Source organism: Lutjanus erythropterus, chromosome 16 (assembly GCF_056507025.1).
Source record: "Lutjanus erythropterus isolate fLutEry1 chromosome 16, fLutEry1.hap2, whole genome shotgun sequence".
NCBI classification, from domain to species: domain Eukaryota; kingdom Metazoa; phylum Chordata; class Actinopteri; order Lutjaniformes; family Lutjanidae; genus Lutjanus; species Lutjanus erythropterus.
In genome coordinates this window covers 2799403-2817684 of record NC_139332.1, presented here as the reverse complement: position 1 = coordinate 2817684, position 18282 = coordinate 2799403, and the positions used below count along the sequence as shown (strand labels likewise).

Below are 18282 nucleotides of genomic sequence, written 5' to 3'. Positions count from 1 at the left end.
CACAGAAAGAGAAACACAAAGGATGGCTGGCCTTTTCGGAGAATGGTGCCTTAAATACTCCCTCCTCCCTCCTCCCTCCTTCCTCCTTCCATCCTCCTCATTTTTGTCCGAGTTATCCAGACGAGCTGAGCCGCAGATCTTTTATCATGCAGATCCCACTGAGGGCTTCACTTCACTTCTCACATTTTATATGAATATCAGCACCACAATGTTTCCCACACTGAGCAGATGAAGTATGACACACTGAGATGCACAACTTCCTCCCAAATGTGTCACAAATATCCAGAGGTGGAAGAAGTACTACTACAAATACTACCACAGTGTATTAATACTCTGTGACAAGTAAAAGTCCTGCATTTAAAATGTTACTTAAGTGAAAGTACAGAAATATTGGCATCAAAATATACTTAAATTATCAAAAGTAAAAGTACTCATCACACAGATTGGCCCATTTCATCTTCTGTTATATTATTGGATTATAATCATTGATCAATTAAAGGGACAGTTTATGCAGAAATAAGAAGGTCATCACTTTTGGAAAGAAATGCTGGTTTTGATTTTTTCAGCTGTATATTTTGGTGCTGAGTGACATTTAATCCCATTATATTGGAGAGAAGGCAGACATCTTTAAACTCTGCAACTCACACCCAAAAAATCCAGATCGATAGGTAGATCTTCAGGTAAAAGGAAAAATATGTGTTTTTGATTCTGGGGTGAACTTTCTCTTTTAGTTTCAACTTAAATTAAAATATACTTTGCAGCTGTAGTTATCAGTGTCATCTGAATATACAGCTGCTACTTGCTTCTTTCTGTTTCAGTAGAACTGGTACCAGATTACATGGTTGTTAACATCTGATGTCTTAGGAAATTATTAAGAAATGTAAGAGCAAGAATTACCTAATGAAATAGTCTTTGTAGTTTATTGTAATAATATTTAGAACTTCTGCCTCAGAGCACCGTTATTTGTTAGAATTTTAATACATCTACTGCTTATAATTATGACTTTAGTGACATTTTGCATGCAGGATTTTAGCTCCATCATTCATCCTCAGGCACAACTAACAAGCCAGAATCTGATGTTGTGTTTAATGAGAAGAACGACACACACACACACACACACACACACACAAGTAAATCTAGTTATGTCTGTTTGGCTGGCCAAACAGTGAACAGATGTATGGAGGATGCAAACAAAAGAGACTAAACTCAATCAGATGAGGTGTGAGGCACAGCGGTGAAACTCAAGGTCAACAGAATCACTGATCAATACAGAGTATTGATCCACTGATGAATGGTCAGCTGAGGAGCCCTGACACTTTCTAACATGATGCTGGGGACAGCTGAACAGATGAAGGGGTGGACAGATATCCGTCCCCCCTGAGAGATCATGTCCACATACACACACACACACACACACAAACAGAGAGAGAGAGAGAGAGAGAGCAATAGAGAGCAAAACCCAATGCGACAATGACAATGAAGGAAAACAATACATTGAACTTGATTTTTATTTGCTACAATTCACATGTGCTGACCATAGTGCTTTATATATGTGAGTTACATATATAAATGTGTTGTTCGCCTTCCAGGGCTCTGTGACTGGGCTGCACCAACAAAGATTCATTTAATCTAAGATTAGGTAGTGCTAAGTAGAGCTTAGCAAACCTTAGTTTAGCTGTGTTGCACAATTAAAACTGCAATGCAAATTGAAAATGAATAGAGTTTAATCAATATGGTGTTTAACAAAACATTACAGTGTTTGGCAGTCAGCAAAAATGTAAAAAAAAAAAAAACATTGCCTTGTTTGTTAGCTAGCTAAAAAGTTTGAAAAAAACAGTATCTTGTTTGTAAGCTAGCTAGAAAAGTTAGTTAGCCATCCCACGAAAAGCTTGGCCGAATTATCAAGTAGAGTGAAGGAAAGAATAGAGAAAAATCATGACCCGATTACTCAAGATAATCCACAGATCTTGTCGTGTCTAGTTTCTTGTATGAAGAAAGAAAGAAAATAGTTCCTACAAGAAACTGCTCACAACAAGGTGTGTGGATTATTTTGAGTAACTAGGTCATGATTTTTGGAAAGAGTCACTGGTTTTGAATTTTTCAAATGTATTTTTTTGGTGCTTTGAGCAGCACAAGCTGAGTCCCATTTAGTCCCATTATACTGAAGAGGAGGCAGACATCTCTACAGCTGATTTCTCCAAAACAGTTCAAACAAAACAACAGTCCTGTAATAAATGTTTAGTCAGTTGAAGCTGATTTTCAGAGGTACACTCTGATCATTTTGGCTGTAGCTTAGTTAACCTGTATTGCATTATTAAGTGTTTGTGTTATTTTGTCTACCCCATTTTTATCAGTGAGGGTAGGTTAAACAACAGAAACACCAGTCAGTGTGAACAGCAGCACAAACTGGAGCCACAAATAATCAAAGCTGAATGAAAACCTCTCTGAAACAGTTTCAACTAAAACTGAACGTTTATTAAAATAGGATTTATTGTATTGCTGTTGGATGCTTTATAAATGCTTTTTAAATGTCTTTTATGATTGTTGGACAGCAGTTTGCAGCAATGTAACAGCCCATATAGCCCTTACTGTGGGAAATTCATAGATCATTTCATTTATGAATAAATCTGTCTGTGCTTGAACTTCATATGTCAAGAGTGTCTGCCTAAACCCCACAGGATAGTCTGGTCCCTTCACAACACCCCCACACACATGCAGCTTGCTGACCCCGGCCCGTCCCTGGCTGTCCCCGGACAGATGCAGGGTTGACTGCTCCTCTTGACACTCGGTTCAATATCACAAGCACAATACACATGCATATATATGCTGGGATATATGCTGTGCTCCTTAAGCTCTGATGCCCCTCCCCACGCTCAGCATCTCATTGATCTATTGACCTCAGCACCCATTGTGACCCTACACCCCCCCTGACTATATCCACCTATAAGCTGAGGGGGATGTGTCAACAAAATGACCATTTCAATAAGGACACATTCATCACCGCAGTCGGGGATTTGTCTTCCTGCTTATTGGTCAGAGCTGATTAGAAATAAAGGAAACAACAGAAGGAAGTAAAGATGGCCTCAGATTCAGATTCAGTCTGTGCAAACAGGCTATAGCAGCTAGAACTGCACCTTTATATCATATTGCCATTTTTAGATTTTTTTAAAATCATATCACAATAACATGTATCAACACACAAACCTACACTCAGTTGTCAGTTAAGTACACTTTGCTAATTGAATACAGTCTAATTCAGCGTCTCTAGAATAAATCCTATTTTAATGAATGTTCTGGTTTAGTTGAACCTGTTTCAGAGAGGTTTTCATTCAACTTTGGTTATTTTGAGGCTCCAGTTTGTGCTGCTTTTCACACTGACTGGTGTTTCTGTTGTTAGGCCTATCTTCACTGATATAAATGGGGAAGACAAAATAACAGAAACACTATATAATGCAATACAAGGCAACTAAACTGCAGCCAAAATAAAATGCTAAGACTTAACTCTGTAAAAATGCTTCAACTGACTGAACATTTACTGTACAAGTGTTGTGTTCGACTACATTAGTTTTAGTTAAACTGAAACTGAGTATATATTACTTATTTAAATGTATTCTTATAAATTTATAAATATAAGCTGACAGTTCACCCCAAAATTAAAAATGCATGTTTTTCCCCTGGCCTGTAGTGCTGTTTGGTCTGTCCCACAACCAAAAAGTAAATTTAACAAGCATGTAAGTGTTCAAAACTTAGATGTTCACTAAGATCCTCATATTAACTATTTTAATCCATAATAATAATAATATTTCAGGTACTATGAATTGGGAGGTGGCTGTGCCAAACTCTAACCCCTAAATTTCAACTCAGTAGTGTTTAAATTTAGTAATTAGGGGTCAAACAATACATTTGAAAGATTCAAAACCAGTGTCTCTTTCCAGAAATCATGACCCAGCTACCCAAATAATCCACAGACCTTATTGTGAGTAGTTTCTTGTAGGAACTACTTTCTTTCTACTAGAAGGAAAGTGGTTCCTATAGAAACTTCTCACAACAAGGTCTGTGGATGATCTTGAATTTAATGGCATTTTATTCCTGAGCAGATCCAGAACTCTTGCTAACTTTACTGCACAGTTAGACATATTGTTAAGGAAAAGAACACCACACATTGTTGCAGCTGTGTGGGCTGCAGGGTTTATATGGAACATGAGTTTGTTCTGTGCTTTAGGTTGATCCTGTGATTCTCATAGCTCATCCCTCTCTCTGCTCCTCCTCAGCTCCTCCTGAGTTCCTCCAGTGGCCGCAGTCTGTGTCCAAACCAGCAGGAGGCAGTGCCGTGTTCACCTGCGTGGCCCAAGGTGTCCCAGAGCCTCACCTCATCTGGCTGAAGAACGGCAAGGTCCTGAGCCCTGGACACAACGTCAAGCTGACCAACAACAACAGGTCAGTGCTCACAGTATGAACAGTCAGACAGAGGAAGGATCTTTATTAAACATTTAAACAAAAACTGATCAAAGAAAACAAGTAAAACATGAACCAACATAATCATCCAGTAGACCCGTTCAGAGATACAATACATCCATGCTCTGCACACAAAATGTAGTTGATGGTAAATTCAAATATTTACAAAGATAAAAGTAGACAGCAGTGATGGTTTAAGAAGCAGGCAGCAGATATGACAGAAGTAAAAAGAGAGAACATTTGCATTCGACAAATAAACAGCAAAGAAACTGGAAAAGAGACACAGAGGCCTGGCATGAAACAGGCTGGTCTCAGAGTCTAAAACTCCACATGTTGGAAGATTTGTAGCAGTGTTCTCATATGGTGTGCAAGTCTTCATTTAACAGTTGTACCACATGGGGGCAGCACCACACAGAGAGTGTCGAGGTACCGAGCCTGTTAGACCCTGGATGTCTTGTGATGATCAGTGTGTTTTTCGGCTGTGTGATTAAACACATCTCTAATTTGAAATAAGCAACATTAAGGCATTAAAAGTATATTTTAACACACAGCAAGACAGGGCTTCAAAACGAGGGTAAAAATGCAACCACTTCCTTTATTGTGCTTTGGTGCATATTTGCAGACAAATTAGCACTTTTTAAATGTCCCTGTTAGGATTAATAAATTATGAAGTTAAGTTAATGTAAGATCAGATGACATAAGATGAGATTTATTTTATTATGAGGGGATAAGACAATAGCAATAAAAAGCAATAAATAATCTGTAACAACATAATTAACAAGCAAGATTTAAACCAGAAGAAGTGAAGTTAAGTTCATTTAAGTCAACCTGCACCTCTGGAGCCACACCTGGTTCCAGAGGTCCCTCTGACTTTGGCAAAAAGTTTTATCAACTACTAATCTTTTACTGAGATAATTTAATTTTCTTCTTTAAAAAAAACTTGAATCTTTGAGTTTTAAAAATTTAGAGTAATTTCACTCAAGCAAAAGTGAAATTTGATTATTTTCTGTTAAAACCATTTAATTTTCAGGCACCAAAATAATGACAAATCAGGTTCACAGCTCACAGCTCAGTTTTTTAAATACTTTTTATGAGTCTCTAAAAGATTGTCTAAGGAAGAAAAGTAAATTATTTCAACTAAAGACTATAGGTCTTATAGTTTATTTCAAAACGTAAGAGTTTGAGTTGAGCTCAAAACTCAAAAATCTATTGCAGTAGGTTGCCTTGATATTTTGAGTTGTCTCTGCTATTTTTTTAATAGTGTAAAGTGATTCTTACATTTTCCAACTCAACTGAAATGTGCATCAAAGCCTACGTCTATGGCTCGGTGCCTGTTCCTCTAAATTTTGATGGTGGCCAGTCTCCAGCTATGGATGCCAAATCAAAAAATAAGTTTTCAGGGGAAAGAGAGAATTTGATAGTTGCAGCTCCAGACAGATTTTTCTTCCTTTTTTTCCCCCCAAAATCTCTTTTAATCCTAAATTTTGCAGACCTGTGGAACTAGTACTAGTGCTGTATTTGGTAGCAGACCCTGGTCATACATGTTTCTCTGTACAGTCACTGTATTGTGGTGTGTGTACATGTTTCCAGCAATGATCTGATGCAGCTGTGTGTTTTGTGTTTTCTGTGCAGCACTCTGGCTCTGACCCGGATCAGCTCGGAGGATGAGGCCATCTACCAGTGCATCGCTGAGAACAGCGCGGGCACCAACCAGGCCAGCGCCCGCCTGGCGGTGGCCCAGGCTAAAGACCTGCCCACTGCACCCGAGGGCCTCACAGCCAGCCCCCTGTCCACCAACTCCCTGCAGATCACCTGGAGCGAACCGCCCGCCAACGTCACCGACAGCATCATCGGATACGTCCTGCACATCCGCAAGATCGGGGGTGAGTGTCAGCCACACACACACACAAACACACACAGAGCAAGAGTCTGCACTTTAGAGTAAAATTTAAAATGTGATAATAATAACTACATCTAAATGTCCATGTGTGATTCAGAGCCCGACAGTCTGGAGCTGCAGGAGGCCATCAGTAAAGGCACATTCCGCCATGATGTGAGCAACCTGGAGGCAGCCACCACTTATTCCCTGTACCTGAAGGCCTACTCTCCTCTGGGAGCCAGCCAGCAGTCCCACACTGTGGTGGCTACAACACTAGGGGGCGGTAAGAACATGAAACACTAAGAAAACCATGGACGGGTCACTTCTGCTCTGTCTACTGATTGATTTTTCTCATTAATATATTACTTCACAATGAATGAAAGATTCAAACATCGAGTCGGTCTATTAGACATCAGACAGCCAGGAGAAGTCATGTTGAAAAAAACAGAAGCTAAATAAAATAAAGGCTTAAATTTGTTGAGATAATCTGCAGAACTTATTTAGTTAGTAGTACAGAACATCAGATTCTTCAGCACTAGAACTTTAATCAGGCCTGAAAAGTCAAGCCTAAAAGGCCACGCCCAACAAAATTCTGTTGCATGTACACATTAAAAACTTTATAAATGATAATTAAATGCATTCAGACTCATCTTCTTATTGAGAAAACAAATTCTAAAGTTTTGAAATAAACTTAAAGATTTGCCAATAAACTTGAATCTTTGAGGTTTAGAAACTCAAAAGAAAAATGTATTTCAAAAATTGTTCACAGTAAGCTGTAAACCTGATTGTGATAAACATTAATCATTATTCCCTTTCACACTGAGTTATAATATTTATAATTCAAAAAATAGTTTTTGAAATACGTTTTTGGGGGGCTTCTAAAACTCAAACATTCAAGTTTATCTAAACAAGAAAAGTAAATGATCTCAACAAAACATTATTAGTTGGTAAAACTTTTTCTAACATTTCAGGCTTGTGTTTTTTCCTCTCATCAGTCAAACAATATAGACATTTTAATGCTTCATGAAAGATGTACTGCAGATAGAAATCTTAAATTTGCAGAATTTCTTCCTTGATCTTATATTTATTTAGTGACCCCAGATAAAATCTCTTGTGGCCCACCTGTGGGTCAGGATCCAGTGTCTGGGAAACACTGCTGTACACTACTGGAAACCCCTGAGCTCCATCTGATGCACAATATGTAACCTGTGATGCAATAAAAACAAAATCTCAGCAGCCTCCATATATAAATGGTAAATCTGATGCAAAAACATGAAATCAAGTTTATAAGCCTTCATATATGACCATGAATGGCACCCATGTTATGCAGTAGGGGAGCATGGGGATGGTTGCAAACTCTCCATTCTCCATCTTAGTTACTCAGAGACTATTTGGACGTAATGTTTATTTCTCAAGTTTGTTTGTAGGACAGCTATTAGAGCAAAAGGTGCTTTCATCTTTCTAAGGCTTTGAATCAGATGCCATCTTTCTTCCTCAAGTTCTGACAGTGCAGTGTAACATGTTTTCCCACTGTAGTCAGATCTGTCTGTATTTTGTTTACCTATTTTAAATTGAAAGAGTGTCTAACTGAGCATTCACATACTGTGCATACTGTGTATCACCACTCTAGCATGTTTTTGATTGGAGTAATAAGACTTTATGCAACCGTCCACTGTTGAAACCGTCCCCAGTCTACCCTACCGTTCAACTGTAAAATTAGATTGCTTTGGTATTCTTCTTGTATTAGTTTAATTGCCTCACTAGTTTTATTCTTCTTAATGTTTCTTTAGTTTTTGTTGCCCATTCTGTGTGTTTTATATCTGTTGAACTTTTTGGTGTTGAATCTTCCTGCAGTCAGCTGCTGCAGAGACCACATTTTTAAAACCATAGCTGCTCATTTCTCATCGTCTCCTCTGTTTTGTTTTTGTTGTTTGTTTTTTTTTGTTTTGTTTTGTTTCTCATCTCTCTCCTCTTTCTATCTTGGCTCTCCTTGCAGTGCCGACCCCTCCCACCTTCTTCACCAAGGTGGTGAACTCCAGTGCCGTTCAGGTCCTCTGGGAGCTTCCCAGTAAGGCGGGCAAGGCTGAGGGCTTCAGGCTGTCCTATCGCAGGGTCCCCCATGCCGACTTCCAGGGGCCAATTGAGTTACCTTGTCATGTCAATGCCCACACCATCACTAAACTGGGTGAGTCTGTGTGTGTGTTCTAGGAGTAGACGGGTAAGGATGAGGCCTTAGTTTTGTCTGTCAGGCTGCTTATAACTTGTCACCATCCAGTGAAAAACAGTCGTATTTTCAGCTTTGTGGTGATGCATTTTTCAGATGATCTGGTGGCTTTGTAAATGGTGTCTTTCACTTAAAGGAGAAATCTGTAATATATTTATTCTAATAATTCATAAAATGACCACAATGTGTCATCAGAGATTAAGGAAATATGCTGAGCTGAAATACTGGCTCGTGCTCACACACAATGGCTACACGTTGCTCCTCTCCTCATCTCATTTCATAAAGAAGCACTTCCTCCTACAAATTGATTGAAAAATTTGGAGATGAGTGGTTTTCACAGGACAGAAAGGACATATTGTCTTATTTGATTCCACTATCACTGACCTTTATGCATGTGTGAAATCAAGACTTGTCGTGTTTGTCAGCCTCTGGCCCTTTTTTGTGTCATATAGCAGCATGTACAAGCAAATGAACAGTCCACTCCTCGTCTTTGTGTGTGACCAGCAGTATCCGTCCTTCCCCAGTGTCTGTTTACACAGTGACACCTCTGGACTGGCTCAATACCTGTAACCATAACAACACACTTACCTCTGTCACCTACAAATCCATGATTGAATTGGAGCACAAGACATCAGCTGCACCTTCTCCTGTGATTTTATTTTAGTTTCGATGAAAGTCATATAACACCTCCATGAAAGACCACATGTACTTTCTTCTGCTCCCATAAAGAGCTGTTTCCAGTCTGTCAGATGAAGACTGTATCTAATTAAATAGAAGGCCTATCTTTCTTTGCTGTACAGTACTTTTATGTGTAGGTGGATATGGTGAAAGTGTCAAACTGGACGTCCCACAGTCCTGTAGGAGCCTAGAAAACTATAAATTGTAAATATAAAGACAGGCAGTGTTGAACTGGTTAACTTTAATTGAACTGTGCAAGTGTAATCTAGAGTGTAAGAAAAGGAGATTACTGGTTCCTCTTTAACTGTAGATCAAAAATCTGTCAGGTGATCTTGGAAGACAGGGAAAAAACTGACTAAACATGAAGGCAACCCAGGTACTTCAAAATATAAGAAAAAACTGTAACAATAAGGAATAGTAAAAGCCTTCAGTGTAGTTCAGTTCATTTTTACTCTAGTCAACTGTAGTGTCTTGCATAATGTATGAACTGTACCACACATTTTTTAAAATGAATTTTTGCTTTGAGCCAGAAATCTCATTTCAGTAGTACATACATACACCAAATCTTCATTTTATTTCTGTCTACATTCTGACGGTTCAAGGGGTCTATTCATCATTCACAGCTTGATTATGGAACATTTTATTCCTAAAAACATGGCATATTTTGGGTGTTTTTTTGGCTGCTGACAGTATTTTCTGGTTTACGGAGTGATTAAAAAAATATTCAAATTTCGTAATATATAAAAAAATAGAAACAAGAATATTGAGGCATGCAATGTTCAGATTTCTGTCCTAGCATTGCATGAAAATTAGCATATGTTTAATTTCAAAATGCAACATTTGTATATTTAAACATACATTTTCAGAAAATTTGTAATACAAAAAATAATAATATTAATAATATGTAATTAGACTGGGAAAGTTTCATGGTACCGCCTATGTTTTAAATTATTTTTTATTATACCTGTAAGTATTGTAACTGCATTTCTTCAGTTCAGTTATCTGTCTATAATGGATAGAATAGAATAGAACAAATCAAACTTAAAAAAAAAAGGTTCAGAATTTACAATTACAGTTGTTTTTATAGTGAAGTCTGCATCTATCATTACTTTACTAATGAACATTAAACACTCCAATACGGTGGCCATGCAGGCACATACAGCTGAGACTCATCAGGAATGGCGCCTAACCTTAGTGAATCATAAAATATTTGGTATGGAATTAATGTGCAGATGCTCCAGTTTAAGATGAGACCAGACTTTTCTATGGTTGTCAGTTTTTGAGCCACGATAAATGCCAAAATGTGGCCTGCAACAGACGAGGTCAGCCTTGTTTTTTGCCTAGCAGCTGTTGATGACTTGCGGACGCAGCCAGCTGGTTAAGAGAGCTCACCAGTCGCTTTAAAACAGAGCAGTCATAAGATAGGTTTGGCAGGGTTTTAGGTTTTTCAAAAATTGTGAATCACAGAGGACCTAGTGCACAAAGTTATAAGGTGCACAAAAAATATTACACTGATGGGCCCAGTAGGATGTGAGATTAGCTGTTGACGAAGGATCACACACACAGACAAACACAAAACCGATGGAATGACAGCTGGAGGGTTATTGGCAGATTGAGTGTACAGATGCACCTGAGTGAGTCTGTGTGTGTCAATTATCAGTCAACCTTTGTTCCTCGCAGTGTCTTTAAAGCGGCTGTCCACACTGTCATTGTGTGTAAAATTCACTGAACACACATTGATCCTGACAGCAGAGGAGCGATCAATGACCTTCATGTTTGATGCTGCAGTGTGTCGCATGATAATCACCCCATCATCCAACAGCACTGGATGGAACTGTAGAAAAGGTGCTAAAGAGCATTTTTGTAAAATGAGTCAGTGCCAGTAACTGACTGAGTCGATTCAATTCCCAGCATGCAACACAATCTACAGCTTTTGATCCGGAAAGCCAAGAGGACACACGGCTGTTAGAGGAAATAGGAGTAATGCAAGAACAAGATAAAGATATGATGTAGTATCAAAGAAAGACACAGTTTGGTTTGTTGGACTGCTCTTGGATTCCTTTATGGTTTACACTTGTAATCCCTGCATCAACAACACAGCAGGCAACGTGTAGGTTTTGTTGGAAAGGATAGCTGTGTAGAATTGTGCTTGAAGAAGAGCAATCATTCCACTTAAAAAAAAAAAACACTGTTTCACACTCTGGACCGACCCTGTTTCAGAATCTGGTGCAGTGTATGAAGTCAAACTGGTGGCCTACAATGGAAACGGGGAGAGTGACTGCAACAAGAGACTGGTGTCACTGGCAGAGGAAGGCAAGAGTGACCCCGCCACTGGTGAGTGTGAACACAGACCATATCCTGGAATATACTTTTAGATGCATAAAAGATTTAATATATATATATATATATATATATCCCAAAATATTCAATATAATACAAAACAATCTGTGTCAAAAAGAAATGGACAACAGAAAACAGAATTGAGCAAGTTCATATCATATGTGTTTTTCTGACTAAGACCACCAACTCAGACTTCTAGTTAAAGTTTTCTTAGGAGAACATAATAATCTGATGTTTTGGACTGATCATTTTCATATTTTCTTTATATTTTCATCCTTATAAAGACATTTGGAATAGGAGATGATTGCATTTTTGTCACATTATACCTGGGCAAAATCCCAAATCAACCGATGGCACAGGATGAATATCTCTTTGCATTTCTTTTGGCTGCTATAATAACACTCTAAATTAAATTCAATATGCTTTATTGGCATGGATGTAAGAAAGACAATATTACCAAAGCAATATTGCCAAGGAATAATGAAATTAAAAAATCTCACACTAATGGCTGCAGGCTAACCTCCACAGTATTTTATAGAGTCTCTGATCTCAGACTTAAGACTATGACATCAGCAATATGTAAAATCCTGGAAACACTGACCTAATATGTCAAACGCCAAATGCAGCTCAGCTTTTTTTCTTTCTTCCATCATGAGGATGTTCCTCATCACTGCTGTGTTTGTTTCCAGGAGGGAACAGTCTGTGTCAGTGCAGGGATGGAGAGGCCTCTCTGGGCAGCGTTGTCATCGGCATCCATATTGGCACCGCCTGCATCATCTTCTGTGTTCTCTTCCTCATGTTTGGATACCGTCGCAGGTAAATACCAATACACTGTGCAGTCTTTTAATTTGTATATTGTACAATCAATAAATCTTGACCAATCATGAGCCACTGAGTTGTGTATCCTGGAAACCTGGACCAGGCTAGTTCACTGATCAATACAACTGGCTTCTGTTGTGTAAAGTTGTGCAGAATGTGCACTCATAGCTGGAACCTGTTTGCAGTCTGTTTTGCAGTAAAGGGACTCAGGACAGCTGGTCTGTTCCGAGGGACAACACAGGACACAACGGCATCCCTAAAGATGGAGCAAACCGGCCCAGAGTAGATCCAGTACCTCAGGTAGTCACATGCTGCTCACAGCTTTCTCCACCTTATTCAGACACTTTATTTATTCAGTACAGCTTCATTTTCAAGTTTCTGTCTTTTTGTAGGGACTTGAAACAAAGGATTCTATTTAATAAAACAACAGGCACATATTTGGTATCAGCTTCCACCTTTAGCAGTCGATCCCCTTCCTTACAATTCTAGAGGAGGATTTAGCTGAAGGTTTTTATTTAACATAATGACCTTTTAATCAGATGATAAATGATCAAAAACATCCTTAAGGATGGAAATCTGTCTTTGTTCTGTTTGTGCATTTGGTCAAGATGAGACCATGTAGAGCTGCAGTCAGTATCAGTCACATGTAACAGGAGCTGCCAATATTTGAAATTACATCCATCCATCACTTCTTTCCTGGGCAGTACTGACCCACTGAAGTACTGGATGAAGTTTGATACTGTTAATCATCTGTCTGTCATATGGCACCACCTATTTCTGTGGCCGCAAATCTAAGAAATGATGCCACAGAAACCACAGAAAATAAGACTGAAAAAGTACAAAGTGGAATTTCTCTCTAATGTTTGTTAAATTGTTAACGTGACCTCTAGGTCCAAGATGATGAATAGCCTTAGGTAGATACCTTCTTGAACGACCATCTATAGATGGTTGTTTGGAATGCTGTTTGTTCTCAAATGGAGCTACCAGAAAAAACAAGTTTATAGTAAGTCAAACTAGTCTTCACAGTTCAGTAGTCAGCCCATTTTCACAACTTGTCAAATGCAGCAGCTTGGTCAGTGCCCTAATGTTTCAAACTATGACAATGTAGATACCCTCTACTTTCTGGAGACGCCCCTCTTGCATTATGTTTTAATGTTCCGTTGAAGTCAGTTGATGTACTATAAAGAGTGAGCAACACAGGACTTTAGTTTATGTCTTGTGTGAAACCAATAGTAAATATTGACTCTTACGTAACCATATGTTGCATAAATTACATATGTAACTATGGTTTGGGTTATGGTTACATAACATAACTTATATATGTTTTACATAACTATAACAGGTACATATACACAACTTGTGTACGTTTGTGTAATTTCAGTACATTAACTTAAGTAAGTTCCGCTAATTACATAACTTGCATAACTAACAAATTTATTTAAACCCAAACCATAACTGTTTCCTAAACCTAACCAAGTAGTCTTTGTCCCTAAACCTTACTAAAGGTGTTTTCACACTGTACTTAGTCCAAGGCATTCTAAGAACTCTCTTAGCCCCAGGATAAGAAATCTTTCTGGCACATATTAGCAAGTGGATTAATTTGGTTTTCAGCCTAGGGGTAGCTAAAAGGTGCCAGTGTGAAATGGGCTAAAGGTTGTTGAAGAGCAGTCAGAAGTCATTCTAAAATATTATTAGCTGCTGTTCAGTTAAGTGCAGTGTGACTCATATGGGTTAACTGAAACAGATGCTAAGTTATCCCAGGGACAACACAAGTCATTTTGTTGCCTAAACTCTACCAAGTAGTTCTTGTGTATTTATTTAGAAAGTCTACCCAGACATTGCATGTTTATTATTGTTAACAACAACAACAACTGACCTACAGTGTCATAGTTTGAATTTTAGGACCATTGACCAAGATGTCGCTTTGACAAGTTAGGAATGAGAACGTGTTTCAATAATATAATGATTCAACAGTGTAATGGTGACATAGTGGCCAACCAGGCTAATTTCACTGTTACTTTGCTTTTACATGTCCTAAGTAGTTCTGTACTTGGATAATATCTGATCCCTTGTCTTTTCTCTCTCTTGTCTCTTTTCTGTCTGCTGTTCTGACTCTTTCTGATAGCAGGTGGTCTGTCCAGCGCAGTGCCAGGTAGTTATTGAGCAGCACTTGGCAGGTTTGCCTGGCACGGGCACTGGCTAACACTGGTCAATAATATCAACACCCACACCCCTGTCCTCCCCTCCAACAGTCTGCTACTTGCCTCCCATCAGTGAGCACCTTCTGTGCTCTTTGATAGGGGTCAGCCATAGGTGTAGTCACACCAAGACTTGCTGCTAATAACTTGAAAGTAGCCTTCACAAATCTATGACAGAATGCTTATAGACTAGGAGACATCCCGGTCCTTTGCCAGCCCAACCCCATCCTCCACCCCTACCTCAAACCAAAGCTTTAATGCCTTTATTGCCTGTGCACATGCATGTGCATGTCCTCACAAAGCATTGTCACTGCAGATTAGCTCATTCTTTCTGTGTACACCACAAACACTCATGTCACTTTACCTGTAGGAGTCTGTTCCATAACCAAAATATTCAATTTCTCAGATCTCCTCTGGTAAGCTGACATGAATATGTGCACTACGGTCTTAAAAAACACATATTAATATTCTCACCTAACTGGAACATTCCGATCAGTCTGTAGTGACAGAACTCTTGACTTTGCCTTCAGTTCCTCTGCAATAAGAAAGGGAAGAAACATAGCGGCCTTTGTGAACGCCTTACGGAGGTGAGAGAGTCTGATTAGAAATGATTGTCTGTAACCGTACAAGCCATTTAGAAGAACCATGTAAAGAAGCATTCTTTACTCAACTCTTCCTTAACCAAAAGCTGCACGCCTCCAAAGAAAGCTACCTCAGTCTGACAAAAATGTCTGAGCCATACAAAGTTAGGCCAACGTTAGCCTGATGATGCTGCTTGTGCAAGCCTACCTCAACCAAAAAATACCCTCAAACCCTTTTCCCTGAGCATCTACTTCCTCAACCAGTGCCATGCCAGTGTACCGTGCCAGCCGCCAACCAGGCCAGTCCGGAGAGTGCTCGCCAGGATGACTACCATGGAGGGCATAACCTTGGCAGTGCTGCAAGCCTAAGCCTTACTCTACCAGAGGTCGACAAGAGCCTTAACAACCTCCTGCTCCAGCCAGGTCACCTTTTGTTTCCGTCCAAGTTTGGAGGAAATCTTCTACAGATACAGGAAGGCCATGTAGTCTTTCCTCCTTTATTATTGTTGCTCCATTAAGTGGTTATCCATGGCTTTCAAATATCTACAAGTGTCCATCTCCAAAGACACATTTGTGCAGAGGATGTAGCTCATAGAAAAAATGGACCTCAAAGAGTGCTTCGGGAACCTTTTAAGCCATGCATTCATTTTTTTTTCTATGAAGTCTATCAAAGAAACAAGTTCAACTACCAGGATACTTGTTTGATCTGCACGAACCTGATGGCATAATGAAGATAAGCCAAAAAAACGACCGAGGCCATGCTGCCAAGTTAACTCTCCAGATGCCAAATTGGTCATCCCGGGACCTCGACGACTCTGAGTTGGCGGCTAAAGAAGTTTTAAGGTGATACTTGCCTCAGTGCACGGACAAGGCTCGTGTTTCACCGTGTCAGCCTATCCAAAAAGTTCTTCTATGAAAACCAAGCTGAATGATACCCAAAGATGTAAACATTTTGATGGTTTTCTTTATTTTCCTTTAAGAATTATTTTAAGAGAGTATACATTAATTACAATTTTGGATTGTTCCTGTTTGAAAGGGGTCACCTGCGTGTAAAGTGCTTTAACTGAACTCAAGCCAAAAAAAAGTTTTCTCATGATTTCATTACCATTTTTTTAAATATCTTTCATGTCCTTTAGTTTGGAAGTCATTGCAGGTGAACCCCTTCAACATGGAACTCTATTTTGTTGATTCTAACTTTTAACTTTTAAAGAGTGACCAAATGAAGATGTCAGATATTTTCAAAGACTTTTTATGTCAATACTATAGGGAATACTCACCTCCTTTTTTTAAAGTAGTTGAATCCTTGCCAAATATTTAGCTATTGTAAAGAAATATGTAACCAAATACTTCTACATTTTTAACATTCATACTCTTTACCTTTACACTTCCTCATAACCAAAGCACAGAAACATGCTTGTGAATGTGATAATATACATGTGTGTGAGTGGCTAACAGTAGGTGAACCTTGAGGGCAGCAGCTTTAAGAAGGAACCACAAATTTAGAACCCCAAAGAACACAACACCTAAACTGAAGTCCAACTGAAACCAAATTCTGTTTTCAGCACCCAAGATAGAGAAATTTATATTTTATATTTTAGGTTTCACTATAATTTCTTTTTAAACTGTATTAGTAATGTCACCATTTATTACTGACACTGAGTAAAGGTTTGAATATTCTCCCAAACTGTCACATACACGGAGAGCTGCGCACAGCTCTGGACTCCATTGATGCATAGTAGAACAGTGTTCCACATGTGAACTGACGGTACTGCATAGCTTGTTATAGCTTGTTCATGTGGTCACAACAATTGGAGGTGCACAGATGTTCGCACAGGGCCTACAAGCTGCGTTATTACTCCCAAACAGATCCACAGATACCATGAACACTTATTAGTTCTGTTTATACTGCTTTCTGGAGACTGTTTGGAGGACCTACACCACAAATATGCAGTAAATCAGCATCTACATGATCTGCGTAGTGGCAGCATGGACAAGTCTGTGTAGAAGTCTGCACAGTCACAAAAAAATATGGTTACAAGCCTGGGTATACACCCTCTGAAGATTAAATTCATGTCATGCTGACCTTAGCAAACTGTCATGCATTCACAGATGCAGAAAGTATAATACCAGCTTATACCCTCTGATGATGAAATTGCGTCACGCATACCCTGGTGTACCCTGGTGTACCCTAGTGTACTGTGGCCTATCCTGGCATACCCTCATAGACCCTCTTGCATACTTGCAGACACTTCAGTATAATTTTGGCTTTAAACCCAGAAAACTGGTACAACATAACACAAAATGAGCCTTAGACTGTTCAGCAACACAAATTAGCTTACTAGCTAACATCTGCTTCTTATTGGTAAATGAAGACATTTCATATGTCATTTCCTTACTGAACAAACAACCAAACCAACGTTAACCGGGGAAGAGTACACTGCTAACATCAATTTGCATGCTAGATATTTGTACCTGTAGGACATTAGACAGTTTAAAAGCTTCCCTGCAAAGGTGAACACATGCTAAATGATGTGATCCTCAGTATTCAGTACTGGTAACTAAACACTGTCCATGTATTATATACTATAGTTTGCACTCTGAGAAGTTGATGAGTGCTGAACACTGAACACTAACACCAGCCTGTCCATTCAGAGGCTAAATGAACGTTTCTTATGTATCTCCAAATACCATTTTTCTCCCTTATAGTGGTAAAAGAAAAATAAGAGTACATTTAAAAAAAATTACACAAAGGAATGACTGATATGATTGTGATTTCAGATGGACTTTAAAAAGGTATCCCAAATGAAACAGGAAAAACATGCTTTAAACTAGGGTTCTAACATTGCTTCTTATTACCTCTTATGACTGAAGAAACTCAATATTATGGTCTAAATATGTGTGTTGCCTCAAGCTTTTATGGTCCTCAAGGTTTACCGTAACCCTTTATGAGTGTTAAAGGTTTATTCAAAGCAGAGCAGTATAAAAGATAAGGGCTTTTCCCCTCATCTCCTTTATTACACAACTGAAAGCTGTTAAACCAACGCGATACCAAAAAGTGTATTTGATATGGAAGACCTAAAAAGTCAATGTGTTTTTGTAGTGTGAAGT

At 38.8% G+C, this 18282-nt stretch overlaps 1 protein-coding gene across 1 annotated transcript in view; it reads left to right on the top strand.

Moving 5' to 3' along the window:
• The window catches only part of LOC146312612 (immunoglobulin superfamily DCC subclass member 3), a 41362-nt gene extending 24213 nt beyond the window's left edge, over positions 1-17149 (top strand). Inside the window, exons 7-14 of the mRNA XM_084739996.1 lie at positions 4272-4437; positions 6088-6338; positions 6453-6617; positions 8331-8519; positions 11457-11570; positions 12266-12392; positions 12581-12695; positions 14521-17149. Coding sequence (XP_084596122.1) covers positions 4272-4437; positions 6088-6338; positions 6453-6617; positions 8331-8519; positions 11457-11570; positions 12266-12392; positions 12581-12695; positions 14521-14598 — 1205 coding nt within the window. The 3' untranslated portion in view covers positions 14599-17149. The remainder of the gene's footprint in view (positions 1-4271; positions 4438-6087; positions 6339-6452; positions 6618-8330; positions 8520-11456; positions 11571-12265; positions 12393-12580; positions 12696-14520) is intronic.
• Positions 17150-18282: the final 1133 nt, after the last annotated feature.